This window comes from Semicossyphus pulcher, unplaced genomic scaffold (assembly GCF_022749685.1).
Source record: "Semicossyphus pulcher isolate SPU_LCO1_2020_fin unplaced genomic scaffold, fSemPul1.0.p SCAF_1, whole genome shotgun sequence".
Lineage (NCBI taxonomy): Eukaryota > Metazoa > Chordata > Actinopteri > Labriformes > Labridae > Semicossyphus > Semicossyphus pulcher.
In genome coordinates, this window is record NW_027211603.1 from 626,533 (window position 1) to 652,365 (window position 25,833).

The window sequence follows — 25,833 nt, forward strand, 5'->3', positions numbered from 1 at the left end:
CTCAACGAAGTTACAAAGTTGCGTTCCTGCAAATTCATGCAAATTCAACTAATTGCAGCAACTGTTTCTCATCCTCACAGTTTTCTATAAATATGAATCATCTGATTTACGTCAGCAGACTCACCTCTCTGATGGTCAGAATATTGATCCTGAGCTCTGCAGTGTACCACCATGTGAGGACATCTCTGACTGCATAACTTGTGTTTGATGTTTGTGTCAGCGCTGATTTACAATAGTCATCCCCCCGTCTCAATGCTTTCATGCTGCTGCAGCCGAGATAACAAACAGATAACATGTAGATTCTCCTCTGCACGCATGGATAGCCCTGCATGTGGACGCACAGTGAGACATTTGTATTTCATTGCAATTGACTTTAGTGTCATTCAGTTTTTACGCAGTTTATTTGGAACCCTGCCTCTTCACATCGACAGGAAGTGAGAAGAGATGAGACGAGAGGAAATGGGGCAGGAAGAGAGGAAACAAGGAGAGGAGAGAGAGGAGATGAGAATAGGATGGAGGAGACAAAAAACATCGAAACTTGCGTTGAAGCTTTTTAAAAAAAGCTGCTGCGAAATCATTTTAGGTCTCAACAATCCTGCAGCGACTGATTACTGCAGCTCGTGTGAGACGGCTGGCTGGTTCTCCTCATACAACCGGAGGATTAAACATTGGTACCTTTTTCTAACCACATTACATGAACCACTTTCTTATTCAAGTTCTCTGCTGCTGCAACCTGCGGTCACACGAACACACTGAGCTACAGAATCACCTTAAACTAGATTATTTCATTAGAATGAAAGATTACAAAGAAGACCAGCGACTGCACGAGTCACGCTGCTGTGTTTATTTATACTTTGATGTAGTTTCTGTTTGTAGAAGTTTCCTTTACGCTGCTGTCTCAGCCAGGACTCCTTCCTGTGTCTCAGTGGGAACTTCCTGGTTAAATAAAGAAACACCTTGAAAATGGACGAATACGTTGCCATGATATTGCTGCAAAGAAAATGTGACCTTGTCATGAAGTGTGATATTACTTTTTTATCAAACAATAAAAATCTGAGAGACGTTAAAGACCGAACGATCGACAGCATTTTTAACTATCTGATCAAAAGGTTGAAAACAGGAATTAAGAGCTTCTCCAAGTTAAAACAGGGACCGTTACTCTGCACACACACACACACACACACACACACACACACACACACACACACACACACACACTACAACCTCTCACGCGGAGCATATTCATGCATATGTATACACAAGCCTTGCACGCACATGCACAAACCAATTATGCAGAGCAGATATTCAGAGGCCAGCAGGCACGTGTCTGCTGTAGTAAGTGGGGCAGAATGTGTGCAGGCTCTGACCCACAGAGCTGCAAAGGCTTCTGGGTAGGAGACAAGACACTATAAAGACCACACGGGGAGCGACCCGGGAGTTGGCCGCGTTAGAGAAGGAAAACATCCTAAAGCCAAATTATGACAAATTACAAGAAGATGAGCGAGAGCAGAGCGGGCGCTGTGACTCTGTCCTGTTAGACGTGACGACCTGATGCAGGCGGACGGAGGACGTAAACGTGATCGAAGAAGCACAAACATGCAACTAATGAAACAGCGTAATGAAAGACAGAACAGAAGAACAGAAGAGATTCTTTGTGAGACTAAAATCTACAACACGTAAGAATTAGAAAGTCAAATGAGATCAAATAAACATCTTCAGGGAACATTTAAAAGTGTGGAAGGTCTTTGTGATCTGGAACATAAAGATTATTTAAAGCTTTATAAAGAAGTAAAACACGTTTACAATCCGATGACTGAAGATTGTGAATAGCTGTAATGTAAGAGGATTAAGAACAGAGAGGGAGGCGTCCACATGTCTAAGAATAAAAGCTTGAGAGGGTGTTTCTGCTGACGGGCTGCACGGAGCTGAGAAGATGAGGATGCTTTAATGACCTCACTAAAATAAGACTGATGTCACTTCAAGTGATAAAAGCTCATCGCTCGCTCCGTGGAGGAGAGGTGTGATCGCAGTGAGGATGGCCGTGGTGCTGGTAGATGTATCTGCCATGATAATGTAGCGCCACTTAGTGGTCAACTTCCATAACAACACTTCTCACAGCACATGAAGGATGGACGGACAATGTGAGAGAGGAGCAGGAGCAGGTTCTGTTCTAATGTAACAGATGCCCGCGATGCAGGCCGAAGGGTTTCTGTATGTTTGCCTCATATTAAATGATGCTGCAGGGATCACAAGGGCTTATGGGTATTCACAGGAAGCCAACAGAGCTGCACGCTGCTTTTTAGGCATCTAGAAGTTTGCTCTGACTTTGGCTGTTCAGGGCGACATGGGTGTGATCCCTGGATCAATGAGGAGAAAACGTGATGATCATGTTTGTCTGTGAAATGTCACAAACAGGGTCACTAAGGTTCGTTGTTGTCCTGGGCTGAAGAGCTTCACAATGTTTCTAAGGAAACAGAAGGACAACAGATGTACAGAAATCATTTGTCTGGCGGTCTGAACACAATGAGAAAGTTTCTAAATCCAGCAAACATGCAGGAGGACGACAAACTGAACACATGAGCCACTTCCTGTTTGTAAAATCATCTTCAGGAGTTAAGAAACTTTTAAAGATGAAATGTTTCAAATGTTTTGTTCCACAAAAGACGACAGAGAGAAAAGTTGATTCATTGAATGCTAACAAAGTTCCTGAGGTTAAGTTTTCATTTCTAATCGACTTTGCTTTTTGGCCTCTTTTCCTGAACAGTCGCGTTGTTGAGCCTGTTTTGAATATTATTCCCGCATGATACAAAAATAAAATTAAAGCACACGTGTGTCCGAATCTTTAAAAGATACACACTTAAAATATTACGATGTTCACTTATCTTATTAGCTCTGTGCAGATTTTGTTTGCTTCCATCTTTTTATTTGCCCTTTATTGTAACGTTGCACTCTGCTGCTGTAACTCTGTGAATGTCCCCGCTGTGGGACGAATGAACGATGGCCTCATCTTAACGTAAACTTCTTCAAATCTTCATGTCAAAGAAATGAAGCGACAAAGACGCAGAGAGTGAAAATCTGTCGTTAAATAATAAAAACATGAAACCTCATGAAACCTTGCACACACACACACACACACACACACACACACACAATGTGAGCACTGCTGACAGAGAGAGAGGAAGCGTCAGAGATAAAACCACAGAGAAGGAGGAAGTGGGAGATTAAAGAGAAAGGAGGAGAATGGAGAGCAGGAGCGAGGGATGGAGAGAGAGGGGAAGGAAATGTTTTTTTCAGTAAGTGGGTCACCTTGTCCTGCAGACTCGCTCCTCCTCAAACCTTCCCGGGCCTTTGGAGAGCTAACCCCATTCAGAGCGAGGCTGCTCGCACTTTCTTACAGGGAAGCCACGAAGCGAACTGCAGCTGAGAAACACTCACAGAGACGAGCCGCTGAGGGGTCACAAAGACAGCCGCCCTGTGTGATGGCCGACAGCTCGTGTTTCTTAACATTTTAACTGAGTAAACATACAACAGGATGGAACGTCGACTGACACGAGGTTTTTATATCTTACAAAAGTTATGCAAAAGTTTCTGTGCAGCACCAAAGAGGATGCAAAGTGTTGTAATGACAGCTTAAATACCAAGGAAGTGTCGTGGTGTAGTAAAGATAACTGTTTGCTTCCTTTTGATCACTTCCTTTCCTAACTTACCTCACTTCCTGTAGTTTACTTCCTAAACCTCTCTTGTCGTGCTTCTCATTACACTAATTTGCGCATCCTTGCGTCCTCTCTCCCTGCCTGACCTGGAAATCCCTCCCCCATGATGGAGGATCTTCCAGTTTCTTAAATGCACCTGGAGGAGACGAGGACCGAGGCGAGAGGAGGAGCGAGGCGAGAGGAGGAGCTCTGAGCGAGGACACACAGGTGGATCCTACGCGGAAGTGTTTTAACCAAAGACGTGACGTGACTGGTGTGCACACAGACCGCTCTTTATTCACACAGTTTATTCTCACAGCGTGTTTAATGCGGCGTGATGGCAAAATATATTATCACAGAGCACATCTACAGAACTGCAGAGATACAGGATCAGTTCAGGAGAAAGTGTGGCATCCCAACGGTTCACTGAACACTCCTAAAGATCGGTCTGACAGCTGAGACAGCTGAGCAGCGCGTGATCAGTAAATACGTCGCCTAGCGGTGGCGCTTTTGATCCAAGGACTTGTCATTTGGCCTCCTCTGTCCTCGACGCGAGCGAGTGACGCAGGATGTGCAAATAATGTAATGAAAAGCACCCCCACCCTCATGGTGGATTGGTTGTTGGTTGCGCTCTCTGCTCTCCCTTGCACTCGCTCTTTGACCCTCGCATGTGGTGGCAGGTCAGCAGTGCTTCTTTGTCCGTATTAAAGCTCCTGTGAGGAGTTCTTAGATGGAAACAGACTGAAATGACCACTGATGCCTCTATATGAGCTACAAGAGCAAACAGACCTTCAGCAACAACATTGATTATTTCTATACAGTTATTTTTACTGCCTGTAACCACTGGCGGGGGGGCAGGGGGGTAGGTGTCAGACGAGGCGCTTAACTTCACGCTGCCAGATCAGCCTTTTTTTATGACACACAGCAGAGATTTACAGTTTACACGTTTGACAGTTAAAAGAAGAAAGATGAGATGTTTTGTTAAAAACGCTCCTTACACATGTGCAGGACAAGATCAGCACAGAAACAAGAGGTACGGCTTTGTGCGAGTTCCTGACAGGAGCTTTGATCTAAACGAGAACTTTATTTAATAACAGACGTGATTCTAATTTGACTTCCTGTTCCTGTTGACTTCATGTGTGTTTTGTTCTCCCTTTAATGGACTCAGTTTCTTGTTTTAAATAAATAAACCTTGTTTAAAGTATCTGAACTGGCAGTCTGAACCACTTCTCTAAAGGCTGGCCCGCACTAGCAGCTGTGTACAATGTGAGCGAGCCACACATGACGACAGATACTGATTGAACAGTTTTGTTCCTGTAGTGTGCAGAGCAACGATCTGACCCAAACAGCACAACACACTCTGACACATTCACCAACAACCAGAGTCCGACTCTCACAGCTGGAAATCTCACAGAATCTCGGGCGCTCAAACGAGACTTCAGAGAAAACAAAGATGGCGGCCGACAGGCAGGAAGAACTGGTGATGATAGTTTTTGGACTTTTTACTGAAAATTCAGGAAGAAAAAAGAACAAACAGTGGATGAAGTGGTGGAGACGGCGTGAACACGGGTTGGTTACTTTATGCTGCACATTTGCTTTGGTCGCCATGGCTGCGGTTGCTTCCTGCCTCAGTCAGCTTGCTTCCTGATTGGCTATCGCTTGGTCCCACGTGACAATATGATTTGAAATCGGACACGACGTTTTTCCGAGCAGATCGGGGGAAGTAGAATCACTCTAACATCCCTCACAGCACAGGAACATCTGCAGAGATCATCTTTAGAACCATCAGAACATCAGGACTCTGTTTACTTTAGTCTGAAGGAGGAATCGGGCCCACCATCAGCCTGACTGTCTTTGCTTCACACTGGACACGGGTCACTTCTAACATCTCCTGGAGCCGCTGGTCGGAGCGTCTCATATCCCTTTCCTGTCAGCTGACCTGCACCGCAGGTACCACCTCCACATTGTGTGCGATGTGAGAACAGACTAAGGTTTGGCTGAATTCAACACCAACACCTGAACACCCTAACAGTACAAACACACAGCTCAACATCCGTGAAGTTTCTAAACATTAACATATTAAATATCAGTAATTGAAGCACCACACACACCGTCTGACTCCTCCTGGTTCCTCCACAGTTTCCTCCCCAGCTTTAAAGCCATGCAAAGTCGATTTCTGGTGCGCCAAACAACACAAGAGTCTCATTAAAGCTTCTATTTAAACAAGCCTCTAAAAATAAAACCCCAAACAGACATGAAGTGAACGTATTTCTGCAGACGTGGGCATTATATAACCCTCGGATATTCTGCTGCAGACTTTTGGGACAGAAGAAATAAAAACAGCTGATCACAGAAAGTTTTTAATTCTATTAACTATAAACTACAGTCAAGGGCCACTACATCACTTCATTATAGAAAGAGACTTGACTTTCAGTCCTCATCATGTGTCAATACAAGATATTGGACCCTACATTTCCCATAATGCACCATTAAAGCATTGCTGATTCTGGTGGGGGTTTTTCTACTCATGTATATTTGTATCTGTTCTGTGTAAGGTTTGCTTTTTAGTTAAAGTGTGCCTGACGCCTGGACCAAGATATTCCCCTCATCCCAAGTCTCTGTTTTTCCTCACTCGCTCGGGAAGTAGTTCCGGACCCGCCATATTGAGGAGCGTCCCAAAGCTCTTATTCCTGCTTGGAGGAGCGAGGAGCGAGGAGCGATAAGCGAGGATAAACGAGAGCAGCCTCCACCAAAGTCTTTAACTGACTGACACGCCCCCTTGTTGGATATCAGTTATTGATTGGATGCTGCAGCAGATCGGACTGAGGTGAAACTGGAGTCTGTATAATGTGTTTGTCTTTGAATACCTGGGATCGTATGTGTAAGAAATATTAAGCACAACTTGTCATAAAATAAACACAGAGTGTAAAACTGCTGATTTGATTTGTTTTCTGAGGGCGCATTCACACCTGCAGTCTGTTTGTTTGAATCAAAGACCAAATTGTTCCAAAGTTGCATTCTGCAGATGTCAGCACCTGTAAACTACAATGCACAGTTTGATGGTTTGTTTCCTGTATTTGGAATCAAACCGGACCGTGGTCCGTTTCGAAACGGACCGAGACCCGTCTTTTCTAGCGGACCATGGTCCGGTTGTTTGGTCAGAGTTTCATTCCGGCGTTCACACCACCGAAACGAACCGCACCGAAGGGACGAACGCTCCAGGGTTCGGTTCTGTCGGACTAAACAGAGCCGGTGTGAACCCGCCCTGAGTCACCATCAAACTAAAATCAGTTCATTATTTATTTTTATTTATTTAACCTTTATTTAACCAGGTAGTCCCATTGTGATTAAGAATCTCCTTTTCAAGGGAGACCTGGCCAAGACAGCAGCAAAAAACACAAAGCTGCAGACAGACGCACAACAGGGACAAATTCATATTTGGAATCAGCTTCTAAGTGTTTCACTTTGGATCTGAAAGCATTCAATGAGAGCAGTTCCTTCAGTTTCAAGTCATTCTGCAACAAATTCCACACTGAGGGTGCAGAATACGCAAAAGCCCTTTTCCCAATTCCTGTCCAGGCATTTGGGAGAGAGAAAGTGCTGGCCTGAGGAAAAGGAAACAAGTGAAGGATGCAAGGGTGCACTTTAAGAGACTTTGGATCATTCATAGTTTTTTTCTTGGAGTCAATTTTACAAATGTACTGTTAAACCTCTTGATGTATTTTATTTTATTATTTTATATTATTGCATGAACTGAACTATTTATTTTAATAGCTGTTACCCACCAGTATTTTAATGTAACTTTGAATCATCAGAACATCTCCTGCTGGTTTGTCTCCTGCTGGTTTGTCTCCTGCTGGTTTGTCTCCTGTTCGTTTGTCTCCTGCTGGTTTGTCTCCTGTTCGTTTGTCTCCTGCTGGTTTGTCTCCTGCTGGTTTGTCTCCTGTTCATTTGTCTCCTGTTCGTTTGTCTCCTGTTCGTTTGTCTCCTGCTCCTTTGTCTCCTGTTCGTTTGTCTCCTGCTGGTTTGTCTCCTGCTCGTTTGTCTCCTGTTCGTTTGTCTCCTGTTCATTTGTCTCCTGCTGGTTTGTCTCCTGCTCGTTTGTCTCCTGCTGGTTTGTCTCCTGCTGGTTTGTCTCCCGCTGGTTTGTCTCCTGCTGGTTTGTCTCCTGTTCGTTTGTCTCCTGCTGGTTTGTCTCCTGCTGGTTTGTCTCCTGTTCGTTTGTCTCCTGCTCGTTTGTCTCCCGCTGGTTTGTCTCCCGCTGGTTTGTCTCCTGCTCGTTTGTCTCCTGCTGGTTTGTCTCCTGTTCGTTTGTCTCCTGCTGGTTTGTCTCCTGCTGGTTTGTCTCCTGCTGGTTTGTCTCCCGCTGGTTTGTCTCCTGTTCGTTTGTCTCCTGCTCGTTTGTCTCCTGCTCATTTGTCTCCCGCTGGTTTGTCTCCCGCTGGTTTGTCTCCTGCTGGTTTGTCTCCTGCTGGTTTGTCTCCCGTTCGTTTGTCTCCCGCTGGTTTGTCTCCTGCTGGTTTGTCTCCTGCTGGTTTGTCTCCTGCTGGTTTGTCTCCCGTTCGTTTGTCTCCCGCTGGTTTGTCTCCTGCTGGTTTGTCTCCTGTTCGTTTGTCTCCTGCTCGTTTGTCTCCCGCTGGTTTGTCTCCCGCTGGTTTGTCTCCTGTTCGTTTGTCTCCTGCTGGTTTGTCTCCTGTTCGTTTGTCTCCTGCTGGTTTGTCTCCTGCTGGTTTGTCTCCTGTTCGTTTGTCTCCTGCTGGTTTGTCTCCTGCTGGTTTGTCTCCTGCTGGTTTGTCTCCTGTTCGTTTGTCTCCTGCTCGTTTGTCTCCTGCTGGTTTGTCTCCTGCTGGTTTGTCTCCTGCTGGTTTGTCTCCTGTTCGTTTGTCTCCTGTTGGTTTGTCTCCTGCTGGTTTGTCTCCTGTTCGTTTGTCTCCTGCTGGTTTGTCTCCTGCTGGTTTGTCTCCTGCTCGTTTGTCTCCTGCTGGTTTGTCTCCTGTTCGTTTGTCTCCTGTTCGTTTGTCTCCTGCTCGTTTGTCTCCTGCTGGTTTGTCTCCTGCTGGTTTGTCTCCTGCTGGTTTGTCTCCTTGTTTTTAGAACACTTTGTCGTCTGTCTATTCGTTGCTTTTGTCATTCACTTGATATTGTAAATGAGGGTTACCCCTTTACGATCTGTTGAGTATAAATAAAGGTTAATTCCGTTTTTGTTACCTGCCAACGAACTACAGATGTAAGTTAGCATTCCTGCTAACTCTAGCATGTTTAAATATTTGCTTACTTTAGTTCATATCCTGTCAGATGAACAAAACTAATGAAACTAACGGTGTCTGGTACATGTCCACAACAAACTGAGATGGACTCAGCACGGTCAGCAGATGACAGTTTGAGCTCAATATGAACTCAGGTGAGACGTTTAACTTTCCACACATGCTTCAGATCTTCAGTTTAGAACACCACCTCCTGCTGCGGTCACTGTTACTTTGAATTAGTACCATTTTAAATCACTGTTGGTAAGATGGTGTGGTAGAATCAGAACCTCCGATAAAACTGATCGGGTCTCCGACATCAGCAGGATGAGACGGGTGAAATCATCAGCCGTGTTTTCCCTCATGCTTCTCTCTCTCTCTCTCTCTCTCTTTTTTTTGGCAATTACCCAGGTGGCTTTGAGGTGCTAATTAGACAGTGTTGATTAATACCAGCTGTGCATAATTTGTGCTATTATTGGATGATCACCAGAGACACGGAGAGAGAGAGGAAGAGAGAGGGTGGAGGAAGAGTCAGGGAGAGAGAGAGAGAGAGAGAGAGAGAGAGAGGGAACAGCAACACTACAGCGCAGACACAAACACAGGACGATCAACATTTACATTTCTGTATTCTATAAGTGCCTAAAGCCACCGTGATCGTTTACATGAATATAGAGCTGTGAGAGGCAGAGAGACGACGACCCAATTCACACCTCGTATTTACACAAGTCTGCTTATCGTGTCTGGCTCAGCATTTACGCCTGCATTAAAGGGTCATTCTGCTGTTTTCACACAGGGCGCGTTTCCTCCAACGTTTGGGGTCTAACAGACTAAAAAGTAGAAAACGTTTCTGAGTGTCTCCAGTAGATGTGTTCATCATGCAGCAGTGAAACAGGCTGTAATGGCTGCAACATCATCCTTGATGGGTCAAAGGTCGTCCACTAAAAGTTCTTGTTGTTTCCACTGACAGGCTCAGATTGTTATTCTAAGTGTGTGACAACATGACAGAAAGGATCCCTACAGAGATAGACCCCATTCAAGGTCTGTTAGGCCTCAAACGATGGAAGAAAAGCGGAAAGGAAAAACCCCACTAACACCCGCTATAACACCCGGCTTTTTTGTTCAGTGGGAAAGGCTACAATCGGCTTTCAGACCCGGGTCACATGACTCTGCAGTAGACCCGAACGCCTCGGCTCCAACTGGCATTGATGGGAACACAAAACCCGTGTCGACACGCTAATCTCAGCCCCCTCCGGCGTGATGCTATGCTCCAATGCTATGCTCCATCGGTAACTTCTGCGACTCCTCGTCATCTCAGCTACAAACTCCGCCCGTCTCAGTCCGAGCAGCGCTCGAACATCGTTCAGATTTGTCGAGTTTGATAAACAGACTGAATGAGTTTTTTGCTTCAAATCAATGAGAGGAATGTTGTAATCACATCAAAGTCACAGAGGAAATCTGCTCCGAGGCGTAATCTGACTAAGTTTGTAATGTTCCCTCACCCTCGATACTCTGACTCTAACTAATAAATATAGACACCTCCAGGTGTGTCAGACGGCAACCTGTGAAGTGAGACATCTTCTGACTGTAGGTCTGTTTTCAGCGGCTCATCATCATCAGCGGATCTCTCCCTCATAAAGTCACATCCCTGCCAGTCTTCAGTCATGCTCCGATCTGTCCTCCTGACACTGGACACATCTCATTTCTCACCACATCTCGCTGGGAAGCTGTTGCCATGACACCCGGGGCCTGACTGACAGCTGTCACCATGTGCTTGTTTGTGTGTGTGTGTGCGTGCATTCTAACAACCGGCATGTCATGTGGGAGCGAGGGGAAGCCACAGAGACGCTGTCATGTGTGTGTGGGTGGAGGTTGGATGAGGAGGGGAGGGTGGGGGGGATTATGGGAGAGAAAGGAGGAAGATGGAGCCAAAGGAAGAGAGAAAGCTCCGGAATGAGGAGCTTTAAAGGGCAGCAGGGTGGGAAAGCCTGAGGAGCTCTGACGGCTGTAGTTCACACTTATTGGACACGGAGCAGGAGAGCAAATTAATGTCCCCATCTCAGCTCGCTTACAGCGCGTCACTGTGAGCTGCACTTTATTAACTGTGCATCATATGTAAAGGATTTAAAGAGTATTTGAATGTGATTATAAATGAGCTTTAGGAAGATGTAAAACCAGCAAAGCAGAGGATACCTGCCCTGCCATTCAAGGTTCAATGTTACTGCTGTGGCTTTCTGGTGCTGAGCAAAAAGATGTTGGCTTCAAGAACCAGGAGGCAGAAATCTTACAGAAACTTGTGGTCTTAAGAAACAAAAGCTGCAAACCAAAAACAAGATTCCCAGGTAATCTAAGGTAAGTCGAATAAACTCAAGCTGCTGCAAACAAACGTCCCCAAGTCAATATCTGTGTCTCGTTTCAGGCGCTGCATCCATCGAAGGACGCGGTCTACAGAGGACGAGTCCCTGTAGCCTGCGTGGACGCTAAAGCCGAACCGAAATGAGACAGTTTGGTTTACAGAGGATTTCCTGTTTGTGTCACCAGCTGTTCCCGACGCTCCTGTCGCCTAGCAACAGGTAGCTTGCGGGCTAACTAGCTAACATCACGTAACTTAACCTATTGTTGATCATTTGTTTCAAGGCCCATTTTGTTTGAATTGGTGCGTAATGAATCTCGGGAAACGTTGGGCCACGAAGGATGCAGCCGATGGATCCTCCGTGATTCGGGAAAAGGAGGACGCATCTGAAGGAGCCTTTGAAAAGGGAAAGCCTTGTGACGCGCCGCTGTGACGCAAGCGGCCTTCGAAGGATGCAGCTGATGAATTGGGACACGGCTGATGTCTCAGTCACCTTTTCTAGCTGCCCTGGCCCCGCCCTGATTGGATTAAACCACCAAGGAAAACCAGAGAGACGAACTCTGAAACAATAGTAATACACACAACAGAAACATGGAAAGGCTATTTCAAAGTGGGACGCCAAAACACCTCGATACATATCAACAATATCAAACATGATTATAAAAACAGTCCACTAACAGAGGGCCCACACTGCCTCTAACCAGGTGAAGAGGTGTGGCGGGGACCCAATCACCCAACACAAAGTCGCCTTTTCTGACCAACGTGGTCAAAGGATTCATCGATTGCAGTTCCTCTTCTTCCATCCGTGTTTTTATAATAAATTAACTTCAGCGTTTTGGTGGATTTATCTTTAGCAACAGAATCTAAGTTATCCATCTAGTATCTGACGTCTGCATGTGTGTAACTCCAACACAAATAGGTCCCAGTAAAGTCCTAACCTGAACGTGCTCTAGAGACATTATGTCATTCTGCACATGTGCAGCACATCTTAACTTCTCTTCCTACGAAAAGGAAGAACCAAGAGTGTGTCCGACTGTCTCTCAAAACTCTCCGACGTCCTCGCACTGTCAGAGGATTTTACTGCTTTCAAAATAAAAGCTCAGTTTTCTCAAACAGCAGGACACTGTTGTTTGTTGTTATTCAAACAGGAGGAAATAGTGCATTTGTTGGGGACTATTTACAGCTGCGGATGAATCCACGTTTGGTGCTGGAGTGTGACAGCAGGACGGTGTTTGAGGGATGGAGTTAAAATAAACTACAGTTTGTGTGTGCTTGGATCATTGATGTGTTTTTGGACGATCACAAAAATAAAGAGCGTTTCTCTGTGTTGAAAATCACCTCTGATCATAAGAACGTGACCCACGGGGGGGAACCCATTAAAGGTCGCTCATTTCCTGGTTTCTGGGCCAGCAGCAGCTGTGCAGAGCAGGACACCATGTCCCTGATAACCTGCCCTGATAGCAGACGAGGTTACAGACCTACATTATTGGACTTCTGCACTTTTCACTCGTTCCTTCTTTTGTCTTATTGGCCGAGAAGAATCCACCTGACCTCCTGCAGCAGAAGCATTCGGGCCGATCAGACAGAACGTGTTTTAGCAGCTGGTTTTTTTTTATCACTGTTTTTAATGAGAAGCTTTTTGCGCGCTGCTTTTGCGTTGCAGAGCGTTTTTCCGCTCTGTGCGCCTCGTGTTTTTTGAGGAAACGCTGCGAATGCCTCGAGTTGAAAAAACAACTCAAAGCAGAAAAGCGCCCGAAGTCATGGCCGTTTTTTCTCATTGACCAGTTGAAAGGAGAGGCGGGCCTTCTGTCAGTTTACAATATAACGGTTAGGTTAATGACAGCTATGATTCGGTGGTTGCCTTAACAACAGTAAAAAAAAAAAAGCTGCTCTTTTTTTAACCGTAGGCTTCAACAAAAAAGGCAGTGCGGTGCGCCTCGCGTTTCACAGCCTGCAAAGCGCGCTCCGTCTGATCGGGCCCTTCTTCATCAACATGCGGTGAGACCAGACTAACAGCTACAGGCTTATTGTGATACAGGGTCGCCTTACTGTTCGTGGAGACTCTCCCTTACTCAACCGAAAGGCCTCTCCCTAAAGTTTACATGATGAGGAGTTGAGAGTGTGTTTAATGACTCCCAGCAGCAGTGGGGGTCAGTCAGACCTCCCCTGGTAAAACTGATGAGATGTAAGTGAGCTTCCAGTCTGATGTCAGTGTAAATGAAGAGGCTCAACCTTAATAGAAACCTGTCAATCAGGTGCAAGATCATTACAATTAACAAAACCCATGGGAATGATGGAGTCATTATTCCTCCAGTGCTTCTGCATGCATTCAAATAAATGAGCCAGAGAGCCAAAGAGCGTCTCTTTCTATCAGCATGTTAGCGCCTCATTTAGAGCCTTTGTTTACATTTTCCTCTGCAGAGTTTCACAGTGAGGGAAGCTGTAGAAGTCTGAAAGAAACAGGAGGAGAATATCACACACATGCACGGATCAGAGACAGCGCCGCGTGCAGCGGGCTGAAGAACGAAACAGAAAGTTCCTCCTGCTGATCACAGCTGATCACAACTGATACACAACCTGATCACAGCTGATCACAACCGATCACAACTGATACACAACCTGATCACAGCTGATCACAACCTGATCACAACCTGAACACAACCTGATCACAACCTGATCACAACCTGAACACAACCTGAACACAACCGATCACAACCTGAACACAACCTGATCACAACCTGATCACAACCTGAACACAACCTGAACACAACCGATCACAACCTGAACACAACCTGATCACAACCTGATCACAACCTGAACACAACCTGAACACAAACTGAACACAACCGTTCACAACCAGATACACAACCTGAACACAACCTGAACACAACCTGAACACAACCTGATCACAACCTGAACACAACCTGAACACAACCGATCACAACCTGAACACAACCTGATCACAACCTGATACACAACCTGATCACAACCTGAACACAACCTGAACACAACCGATCACAACCTGATCACAACTGATCACAACCTGAACACAACCGATCACAACCTAATCACAACTGATCACAACTGATCACAACTGATCACAACCTGAACACAACCGATCACAACCTGATCACAACCTGATCACAACCTGACACACAACCGATCACAACCTGATCACAACCTGACACACAACCGATCACAACCTGATCACAACCTGAACACAACCTGATCACAACCTGACACACAACCTGAACACAACCGATCACAACCTGATCACAACCTGATCACAACTGATCACAACCTGATACACAACCTGATCACAACCTGAACACAACCTGAACACAACCGATCACAACCTAATCACAACTGATCACAACTGATCACAACTGATCACAACCTGAACACAACCGATCACAACCTGATCACAACCTGATCACAACCTGACACACAACCGATCACAACCTGATCACAACCTGACACACAACCGATCACAACCTGATCACAACCTGAACACAACCTGATCACAACCTGACACACAACCTGAACACAACCGATCACAACCTGATCACAACCTGATCACAACTGATCACAACCTGAACACAACCTGAACACAACCGATCACAACCTGATCACAACCTGAACACAACCGATCACAACTGATCACAACCTGAACACAACCTGATCACAACCTGACACACAACCGATCACAACCTGAACACAACCTGAACACAACCTGATCACAACCTGAACTCAACCGATCACAACCTGATCACAACCTGACACACAACCTGATCACAACCTGAACTCAACCGATCACAACCTGATCACAACCTGATCACAACCTGATCACAACTGATCACAACCTGAACACAACCTGATCACAACCTGACACACAACCGATCACAACCTGAACACAACCTGAACACAACCTGATCACAACTGATCACAACCTGATCACAACTGATCACAACCTGAACACAACCTGATCACAACCTGAACACAACCGATCACAACCTGATCACAACCTGATCACAACCTGACACACAACCTGAACACAACCGATCACAACCTGATCACAACCTGAACACAACCGATCACAACCTGAACACAACCTGATCACAACCTGACACACAACCTGACACACAACCTGATCACAACCTGATCACAACCTGAACACAACTGATCACAACCTGAACACAACCTGAACACAACCTGATCACAACCTGATCACAACCTGATCACAACCTGAACACAACCGATCACAACCTGAACACAACCGATCACAACCTGATCACAGCTGATCACAACCTGAACACAACCTGAACACAACCTGAACACAACCGATCACAACCTGATCACAACTGATCACAACCTGAACACAACCTGAACACAACCGATCACAACCTGATCACAGCCTGAACACAACCTGAACACAACCGATCACAACCTGATCACAGCCTGAACACAACCTGATCACAACCTGATCACAACCTGATCACAACTGATCACAACCTGAACACAACCTGATCACAACTGATCACAACCTGATCACAACCTGATCACAACCGATCACAACCTGATCACAACCTGATCACAACCTGATCACAACTGATCACAACCTGATCACAACTGATCACAACCTGAACACAACCTGATCACAACTGATCACAACCTGATCACAACCTGATCACAACTGATCACAACCTGATCACAACCTGATCACAACCTGATCACAACTGATCACAACCTGATCACAACCTGATCACAACCTGATCACAACCTGAACACAACCGATCACAACTGATCACAACCTGATCACAACTGATCACAACCTGATCACAACTGATCACAACCTGAACACAACTGATCACAACCTGAACACAACCTGATCACAACTGATCACAACCTGAACACAACCTGAACACAACCTGATCACAACCTGATCACAACTGATCACAACTGATCACAACTGATCACAACCTGGTCGATGTGAGGCTTTTGTGATGAAGCTCTAAGGTGTGTTGTTGATTAAAGCCACTGACACACAGCTGGAGGACGGAGCCGTGACACAGCAGCAAGAAGAAGCAAAGGCACATTTTAAAGAATCAAACTTTCCTCCCCCCTCCCTCCCCCTCCCCCCCCTCCTGTGTGTTGTAGTGAAGTATGTCAGGAGACATGATAGTGATGTTCATGTTCCTGCTGAAGCAAACTGTCCTCCCCCGTCTCTCCGGCCCTTCTTTCATCTCCTCCTTCACTTGTCTTCCCTCAACTTTAAACCCCTCATCCTGCGCTTTTATTCTCTCCTCCTCCTCCTCGTCGTCCTCCTCCTTCTCCCTGCTCTTCATCCTGTCTAATTCTACGGCTTCGTCTTCACATCTTTTCTATAACGTCCTCTCCTCGACATCGGACTGAGGCAGAGCTACAGAGTGTGGGAAGTGTTGGTGCAGCAGAGAGCTTCGAAATGTGTCCATCTGCCAAGGAGGAGGAGGAGGAGGAGAAGAAGACAGAAGAGGAGGAAGGAGGGGGAAGAGGAGGTGGAGGTGGTTGGGGAGAAGAAGGAGGAGAATGAGAAGTGGGGGAAGAGTAGACAGAGGAGGAGGGGAAAGAAGTGGAGACAGAGGAGAAAGAGGAGAAAGAGGAGGAAGAGGCGGAAAGGGAGGAGGAGGAGGAAAAGTAGGAGGAGGGGTTAAGGAAGAGATGGAAAGTAGAGAAGAAGCAGGAGGAGAAAGAGGGGGAGGAGAGGGAGGTAAAGGAGGAAGAGGAGGCTGAAGACAAGGAGGAGGAAAAGGAAAAGTATAGGAGGAGGAGAAAAAAAAAGAGGAGGAAGGGGAGGGGAAGGAGGGGTAAGAGGAGGTGGGGGTGGTTGGGGAGAAGAAGGAGGAGAATGAGAAGTGGGGGAAGAGTAGACAGAGGAGGAGGGGAAAGAATGGAGGAAGAGGTGGAAAGGGAGGAGGAAGAGGAAGAGGAGAAACAGGCGAGGAAAAAGTAGAGACAAGGGGGGGTTAAGGGGTGGAGGAGGAAGAGAAAAAGTAGGAGGAGGGTTTAAGGAAGAGGAGAAAGTAGAGAAGAAGCAGGAGGAGAAAGAGGGGGAGGAGAGGGAGTAGGACAAGGAGGTGGAAGACGAGGAGGAGGAAGAGGAAAAGGAGGCAGAAGAGGTTAAGGAAGAGGAGAAAGTAGAGAAGAAGGAGGAGGAGAAAGACAAGGAGCAGAGGATGGTAGAGGAGGAGGAGGAGGACTAGGGGGAGGAGAGGGAGTAGGGGGGTAGAGGAGGCGGAAGACGAGGAGGAGAAAGAGGAAAAGGACGAGGAAGGGGAGGAGAAAGAGGAGGTTGAGGTGTATGGGGAGAAGGAGGAGGAGGATGAGAAAGGGGAGGAAGAGTAGAAAGAGGAGGATGAGGAAGAATAAGAAGAGGAGGAAATGGTTTAGAGGAAAAGGAGGAGGAGGAGACTTAGAGGAGGAGGACGGGAGGGCAGAGGACAGAGGGCGTGTCTTAATCAGGATTGACATTAACATCGCCCGTCACACTTTAAAACCCCACCACTCACACACACACACACACTCACACACACACACACACTCACACACACACACACTCACACACACACACACACACACACACACACACACACACACACTCATGCACACAGATGTTCTGACGTACATGGTGTCGTATCTGGACATGAAATCACACACACACACTTAAACTTAGAACATACGTACATTCCTTCAGCAGGAACATGAAGCGCACACACCACTTAAACACAAACACAGATGAATGTATAACGTGTGTAACCATGGAAACGTTTACTGTAGCTACAGTAGGAGGCCAGATGGCGTGTTTCCCAGAGGACGGCGTCACACACCATCGCGTGTGGGGGAGGGGGGGCGGGATGTAACGTACACACAGTAATTGAAGAAAAAAAACACACTCCGAGCTCTCAGCACGCACGCACACACACACACGCACACACACATATACACACACACACACAAACACAGGAGGTCTGAATTAAAGGGCACGTTCACTCAAAGATAAACCAAAAAAACAAATGCAGTCTCTTCCTGCAGGTAGGTTTAGATTTGATTTGATCTGATGGAGGAGGAGGAGCAAGAAGAAGAGCAAGAAGAGGAGGAGGGTGGAGGAAGTAGACAAGGAAGAGAAGGCGGAGGAGGAGGGCGAGGAGAAGGCAGAGAAGAGGAGGAAGAAGAGGGGAAGGAAGAGGAGGAAGAGGAGGAGGAGGAGGAGGAGGGGAAGAAAGGGGATGAGGAAGAGGAGGGGAAGGCAGAGCAGGAGGAGAGGAAGGCAGAGTAGGAGGAAGAGAAGGAGGAGGAGGAGGAGGAGGAGGCAGAATAGGAAGAGAAGGAGGAAAGGGAGGGAGGGAGGGGGAAGAGGGAGGAAAAGGAAGAAGAGGAGGAGGTGGTAAGGGAAGGCGGAGGACAAGGAGGAGAAAGATGAAGAGAAGGAGGAGGTGAAGCAAAAAGAAGAGAAGGAGGACAAAGAGAGAGAGAGAAGAAGAGGAGGATGAGAAGGAGGACAAAGAAGAAGAAAAGGAAAAGGAGAAGGAGGTAGATTTCTGCGTCCGACCTTTCGCCCTGTGTTAAAATAGCAGAGGTCGTTTGTAGGTCACACAGAGGCATCAGGATTAAACCAGTTAAAAACTCCACACAGCAGGCTGAGGCCTGCTATCCTGCTAACATTTGCTAACTAGCTCAACGGCTAAAGCTGAAGGGGATGCCGATCGATAAGGAGGTTTATTTTCTTTTCCAAAGTTTTGGACAAACGGACACTTTGACCCGATGACGCCACGAGATAAAAAGTTATTGTAATTCATTCGAAGATGAGCTAATCCATTTTAGTGTGGTCTAAACAGTGCACCGCCCGCCCGCCAACAAAAGATCCCTGCACTTGAACATTTCTTTCTTCCAGCACTCATCACACTGACCTCTGTGTGAAATGTTCTTATTCAACTCAGAACTTCAGAACAGCATGTTCTGTGAAATCCCTGATGGAGACATGATTTCCAGAAGAGAAGTTTCGGTTGAGTTTTGTATTTGGTGAGTAAAGCTTCACTTACTGACGAAGGCTCCTTCAGGGCGTTTACGTGGCACGTTTGAGATCACTCGTCTGGTGTGGCGTCACATGTTTGACTTCAAATGGTCGAGTTATTATACTTATGTGTTAATGTTTGGAGCCTAAACTTCCCACAATCCATCACTTTCACCAGCAGCAGGATCCGTAGATTGTGTATAAAAAAGGACACGGCCACACCCTCTCGTCCAAATATGGTCAAGCGAAAAAACAGCATTATGGCGATGTCTCTTCTTATTTACAGTCTATGGATGGATCGAGGTTCAGGTGTGTCATGCAGGTAGTGGCTAATGCTGCATTGAGTCGCCTTTGAGAAATCTCTTGGAGAAAACTTCTTAAAACTTTTAAAAACTAAACTTAATCTAAACATGACAATGCCTCTAGAAATAAGTCATTTGTTCGTGCTTATTTGGAGGAAGTGACCCTTTAAGGACGCGTCATCATTCCTCCTCAGAGGTCTGGAGGAAATCTTCTCGATGGTGGAATCTGTTCCTTTTCTACAGAACAGAAAATCTCTGGACGCAGATGTACAAATGATGCTTCTGACACTTTGAAAGCAACAGCAAACAGCCGCGACCGGATCACAGCTGTGCTGGAAGTCCACACCAAAATATTGACGGCAAAATATTAGTGAGTCATATGTTCCCCTCCGACCTGCAGGTTCGTCAGCTCGGGGATAAAAACTCTGCTTCTGAAGACGCTGATTCACTCACACACACAAACAGCACGTCTCAGAGACTCACCTGGGCTGGCGCTGTGAAGGTACCACCCGTCGAGCCTCCTCCCCCAGCCGGCTGAGGGAGGGAGACCGGCTCCTCGCCCCCCTCCCCATGGTCCGTACCACCACGTTGCCATTGGGGCTGCCGCTGGGCATCTGCTGGAGCAGCTGGGGTGACAGGCTGCGATGTAATGCTGCGGAGCCAGGCTGCGAGTGACCCTGCTGGGGGCCCCGGTGCGGGTGGGGCTGGGCGTGTTGGTGCTGATGGGGGGCCCAGTTGCCAGGAGAGCCGTGCTGCTGGTACTGACTGACTGTTAGGTTGTTGTCGCTGTTGGAGCGCAGGAGGACCCGCGGGGCCGAGAGCGAGGAGGGGGACTGGTCGTTTCCGCTGCCAGACGACGGACCCCGGCGGCGTTTGGAGTAGGCTGGAGCCTCGCGGAAAGGCACTGCAGGGAGAAGAAGGTTAAACCTTTATTAGTCTTTTACATTTGAATTCTGTCAGTAGGAACCTTTGCTTGCTCCTGAGAGTCCTTGTCCACCTTGTTCACTTTTAACACTGACGACTGAGGGAGGCAAATTCATGCCACATAACCGCAGCATCGTCACCTGGGTTATGAGGAGCTTTCTAGCATTTCAAACCCCCTCTCGCTTCCTGTCTGCATCTTCACTGTTAAAGGTTAAAATACAATAAACATCTGTACGACTGCAGACGTCTGATCCTCACTCAGGTCCTCCAGTTGAACACAGAGTTTACAGTTTGCATGATAAAAGCAGCGACTGTGTTTCCACTGTTTAGTGGAAGGTGACTTTGTTACCTATTAAAGTGAATGAACGATATTCCACAAAATAACTGCACAAAAAAAAACCTCTCAGCATGTTTAATAATGAACAATGATCATGATGTGGAGTCTGTAATGTCGGGATCAGACCTGAATCTTTGTGATGAAAAACGACATCATGAAGACATTTTCTTCTGTTAAAAATCAGCAGAATTTTGTGAGTAAAATAAGAACCGGCTCCTTTCTTGTACTTCAGCACACAGCAAACTCTGTTCTAAATGTTGTAGTAACATCAGCATCTCTTCTAACTGTTATGTAACCGGATGAAGGATTGAAGTCATCTGAAAACAGAGACACGAGCTGAGCTGAAGTGAGCAGCAGCTCAGCTCAGTTCATGAAGCCCTAATCTCTGTTTACACATTCTGCATAGAAACGCAGAATCTGTGGGCAGCGGCGTGGATGTCCGGGACGACAAGTGTTCTGTGTTCTGTTCTTGAAGTCCGAGTAGTTTCGACCAATCATGTATCAGCAGGCTGCGGCGTACGCAGGAAAAACAGTGACATTCCCTGATGCTGCGTCACAAAGTTCAGCGACAAACTCGTCATGTTAAAGTAGTTTTCTTCTCCTCTTGAGGACGGACCTCACAAAGCTTCATGTTGAGGTCTGACTAATCTGCATCCTCGTCGAAGGTAAGAGCCGTTAATTAAAGTCAGTCACAAAAAAAACTGATTATTTCTCTGGAACAGGCAGAAAAGGAAGTTGTTTATAGCTAACTGCCGGCTACACGCCCCGGCATGTTCACAGGTGACCCTAGAGCTGACATCGTCGTCAGACTACAGCCGATGGGATCCGAGATCGATGAAGTCCTAATGAGAAACATTGGAACAACGATGTAAAGTAAAACTGCTTTATTCAGTATTTTACTGATTTAATGACTGTTTGTTTTTGTCGTGGAGAGACGAGACCTAAAAACGTCTTCACTGATGAACACTGAGGATTCCCCGAAAACGAGAGCAAGACGTGACGGCACACCTGCTCCAAGCAAAGTCACTTTTAGTGAAATGATTTGATCTGTGGGCTGAGAGGCGGACGTCTCCTGACTCACACTGAACAAATACAACAATGCACGATGTTATATAGTCCATACATTAAACTTTCATTAAAACAGTCAAATGATCTGTTTCTTTGGTCTGTTTTCTGGTGATGAAATCACAACACAGCCCGTCACACAGGCTGCAGTTAACCCTTTATGTGCAGCCATCAGTGTGCTGTGCTGAGAACACAGTGCATGCAGCATCATGCTGTATATGTGTGAGAGTTTAGCACAGGGGAGAAGTTGGAGAGGACGTATAAATAGATAACCTTTCTGTTCACATGAGCTATTTTCTCCCCCGGTGACGTGTTCCCAACCAGGAGGCTCTGCACACACACACACACACACACACACACACACACACACACACACACACACACACACACACACACACACACATGCATATCCATCTATTGACCCTCCTCTGCTGATATTCTACATATATGATCATTTTTTCCCTCAATCCATCATGATCTCATCAGCCCGTCCTAAAACCTTCATGGGAATTAAATGTCTCTTTTACACACGCACACACACACGCACACACACTCTCTGGTATCAGATATAATGTAATGCTGTGATAGTCACAGAGCGTTTGCTGTAGCATGTTCTGGGTTCTTGCTTCATACATTAATATTACTTTGAATAAATACATTAATTAATTACTGCAGGATCATGTATGAATGATGAGCGATGCTTGATGTTCGATACTTCTCTTGAAATATTGACAGTGTGTATGTTTCAGATTAACAGATACTCATATATATTGTCTTTTTCAGGTCTTCTTTTCTATGTTCAAAGTTTTTCAGGACTTCAGAAGCTTCAAAATAAAAGCAGGAAAAAAGAAAAGCTGTTTGGTCATCGAGTGAAATCCAGTTAAAAAAACCTCTGGGTAGATTTACCCCTCTCAGTATAGAGTCACACGTGTCCCTCAGGTTGTTTCTGTGCTAAGCTAACTGAAGCTAACCTCATATTTGGAGACCATTAAACTGAAATCATGTGACCTTCAAATCAAAGAACAACACAGTGAAAATAATGAACATTAACTTTGCTCGAATGTGTAAATCAGTTGGATGTGGAATGTCTCGCTGCTGCTCGTCGGCCATGTTGGCTGCTTCACTTTCATGAGGCTCCGAGCTCTCCCTGTCGCTCACAGACATCACATTCACTAGACGCCTCTTCTGCACGCTCCAGTTTCCCTCTCTGTCTGTTTGTCTTCACTCGTCTGTTACCTCCTTCTCTTCATGTGACGTCTCTCCTGTGTGACATGCACTCATGGAGACACCAAGGAATCTTCTTTTCTACGTGTTATTGTGAAATCAGTTGGGTTTGAATAAGTGTGGATGCTGGAGAGGCGGGCCGACTTCCTCTCAAAGTTATTCAAACTGAAGTTAACTGCCTGTTTGGTTAATGTGAGGAGTAGAAAGTTGCAGGGAGAAGTAAAAGTACAGATACATGGGACTGTAAAGTATGACGTGTTTGTAGTTTGTATCCCCCCCGCTCCAGATTTATCGATCCCTTTTCAAAGTGTGGAAGCTGCACTACCCTTACACATCTTGACAGTGATTGACCGAGGCTGCACGCTCCACACTCTCTCTCTCTCTGTCATCATTGGCATGATTATCAGGGTTACATGAGCAGAGCTGAGTTCCTCTGGCCCGCTCTGCCGGAGCTTCACTGTTCCAGTAAAGGAGGTTGCTCTTGATTTCCCCATGGATACTTTCCTCCATCACACTGCAGGATGACGAGCCAGCGAGTACCTCCACCATCTCTCCTCACAGCCACAGCAGAGCCGAGCAGAACACGGCCTGCGGCTCTTCCAATAACCATCTCCTGATTATGGGCTGATTAATGCGATGCTATCGGGCTAGCATCTCTGCCTGTTAACTGTGTGCTGCTTCCTGCTGTTTGCTTCCTGAAAGAGGATTCACTGAGTCATTATCATCTCCCAGACTAATATCCCAGACCTTCCTCTCTCGCTGTGTGCAGCAGACGTGTTGATGAAGAGAGAGGTGATAACATCTAATGAGCTAGCACATTTAGGAGCTAGCGGGCTATCTGCGTGTGTCCCTGAAGTGTGTGTGTGTGTGTGTGTGTGGCCTCCGAGCTAGAAGGGACGGTTTTATCTTCAGCTGAGCACACACACTTACGCACCGACTCGCTCGCTCTTTCTCTGAGTCTCACACAAATTAATTATCCAGTAAAACGGGGAGGGGAGTCACAACAAGCGCAGCCTCTTATGTAACAGTCGGAAAGCAATCAGTGCAGTCTATATAATTAAACGCACTTGAAGCACAGGATGCAGGTCAGAGGTCAGAGAGTCTGGAAGCACTCAGCCCAGTTAAATGATGATGTTGACATTATGCTAACACTCTGAGCTGTTACAGGAAGACTGTTTGCCTCTCTATAGTTTGTGCTGATCAGGAGGTAAAACTTGAGAGAGTCATTCTGCAGATCAGCTCAAACCCAGCGCAGCCTCAGAGAGAGGAGCATCCCGGTTCCTTTCTTTGAATGCACGCATTCAACTAACAGAAAAACCAACATGCAGAAGAAGATGTCGTTATTCAGTGGTCAGGATATCTTACAAAAAAGTTCTGCACAATTTTTCTACGAATGCGTCCTCATGCTTTGTCGTCTCATGCACACACACAGAGCAGCATCTGTTCAGTGTCTGTTTCGAGGTAACGAAAGCTTGTTTGAAGGTCTGTTTTCTTTCTTTCTAACACGCTGTCGAGAACGACCCGCAGCTCGTTCTCCAGTCGTCACTGACGGCAGCTCTGTCATTCGCCTGCATGTTCAAAAATGACACTGAAGTAGCCTGTGGCACGAGAAACACAAAGTCAGTGTTGACTTATTTCCAACTTAGGAAACAAACATTAGTTATGCGTGTTAACTGTGTCATATATGGTGCATTGTGTGCATGCATTATGTAACACTGACATCAACCGGCCTCACAAGAAAAAACGATTTAAAACATATTAAATATAAAACTTGAACAACTAAATTTAACATTTTCTGTGAACGACTTCTAAGACACCTCACAACATTTTCTAGCTACGGTGGCCCTCAAGGTCAGAACCCAACATTTCACAAAACACAAGCTGTTGTTGTCTTTTCTAAAATGCTGTGTTTTGACCTTCAGGGCCACCGTACCCAGCAATCAGAAGGAGTAAAAACTAAAGGTCAGAGACAACAAACTGCACAGAACACAGATTCCTGTTTGCACCAAACCAGAAAATGATATTCTACAAACAGTTTGTTACCTTCCCTCTCATGTTCTAGCTGCAGCAGAGAGAAAAACATGCAACTAATGTCTACAGCTCGAAGGAAACTAGGTGGTTCAAAGTGGACACCGTAACTGTCCAGGCCATGTGACGTCAGTCCAGATTTCAAATGTAAATGCAAACAAACATAAAGTCATCAGAATGAGAAGTATGTGCAACGGCTGAGCAAAGAAGGAGAAACAATCTGAATAATTAAACACCACAAATGTGCGAGTTTCATCTCCAGACTGTCAACAACAACTGTCGCAGATTGTTTCCCGTCATGGCACCCTCATCGTGATTTTTTATTAGTCCCAAATCTGTGATGAAAGTTTACGCTAGTAACGACTAAAGTCAGGGAGGATGAAGCCCGGCCGTGCCACAGAACAAGATCCCATCTTGCTTCTTGTCTTCTTCAACAGTCGACATTGTTGTCTTTAAAAATATACACCGATCAGCCATAACATTATGACCACCTGCCAAAAATTGTGTAGGTCCCCTTCTGCCACCACAACAGCCCTGACCCGTCGAGGCATGGACTCCTTTAGACCTCTGAAGGTGTGCTGAGGTATCTGCACCAAGACGTGAGCAGCAGAGCCTTTAAGT

General features: G+C 46.1%; 1 protein-coding gene across 1 annotated transcript in view; it reads right to left on the reverse strand.

The window, feature by feature from the left end:
- shank2b (SH3 and multiple ankyrin repeat domains 2b) overlaps nucleotides 1-25,833 on the reverse strand; it is a 227,999-nt gene that overhangs the window by 77,352 nt on the left and 124,814 nt on the right. The window contains exon 11 of the mRNA XM_069664439.1: nucleotides 20,118-20,538. Within this exon, the coding sequence (XP_069520540.1) occupies nucleotides 20,118-20,538 (421 nt within the window). The remainder of the gene's footprint in view (nucleotides 1-20,117; nucleotides 20,539-25,833) is intronic.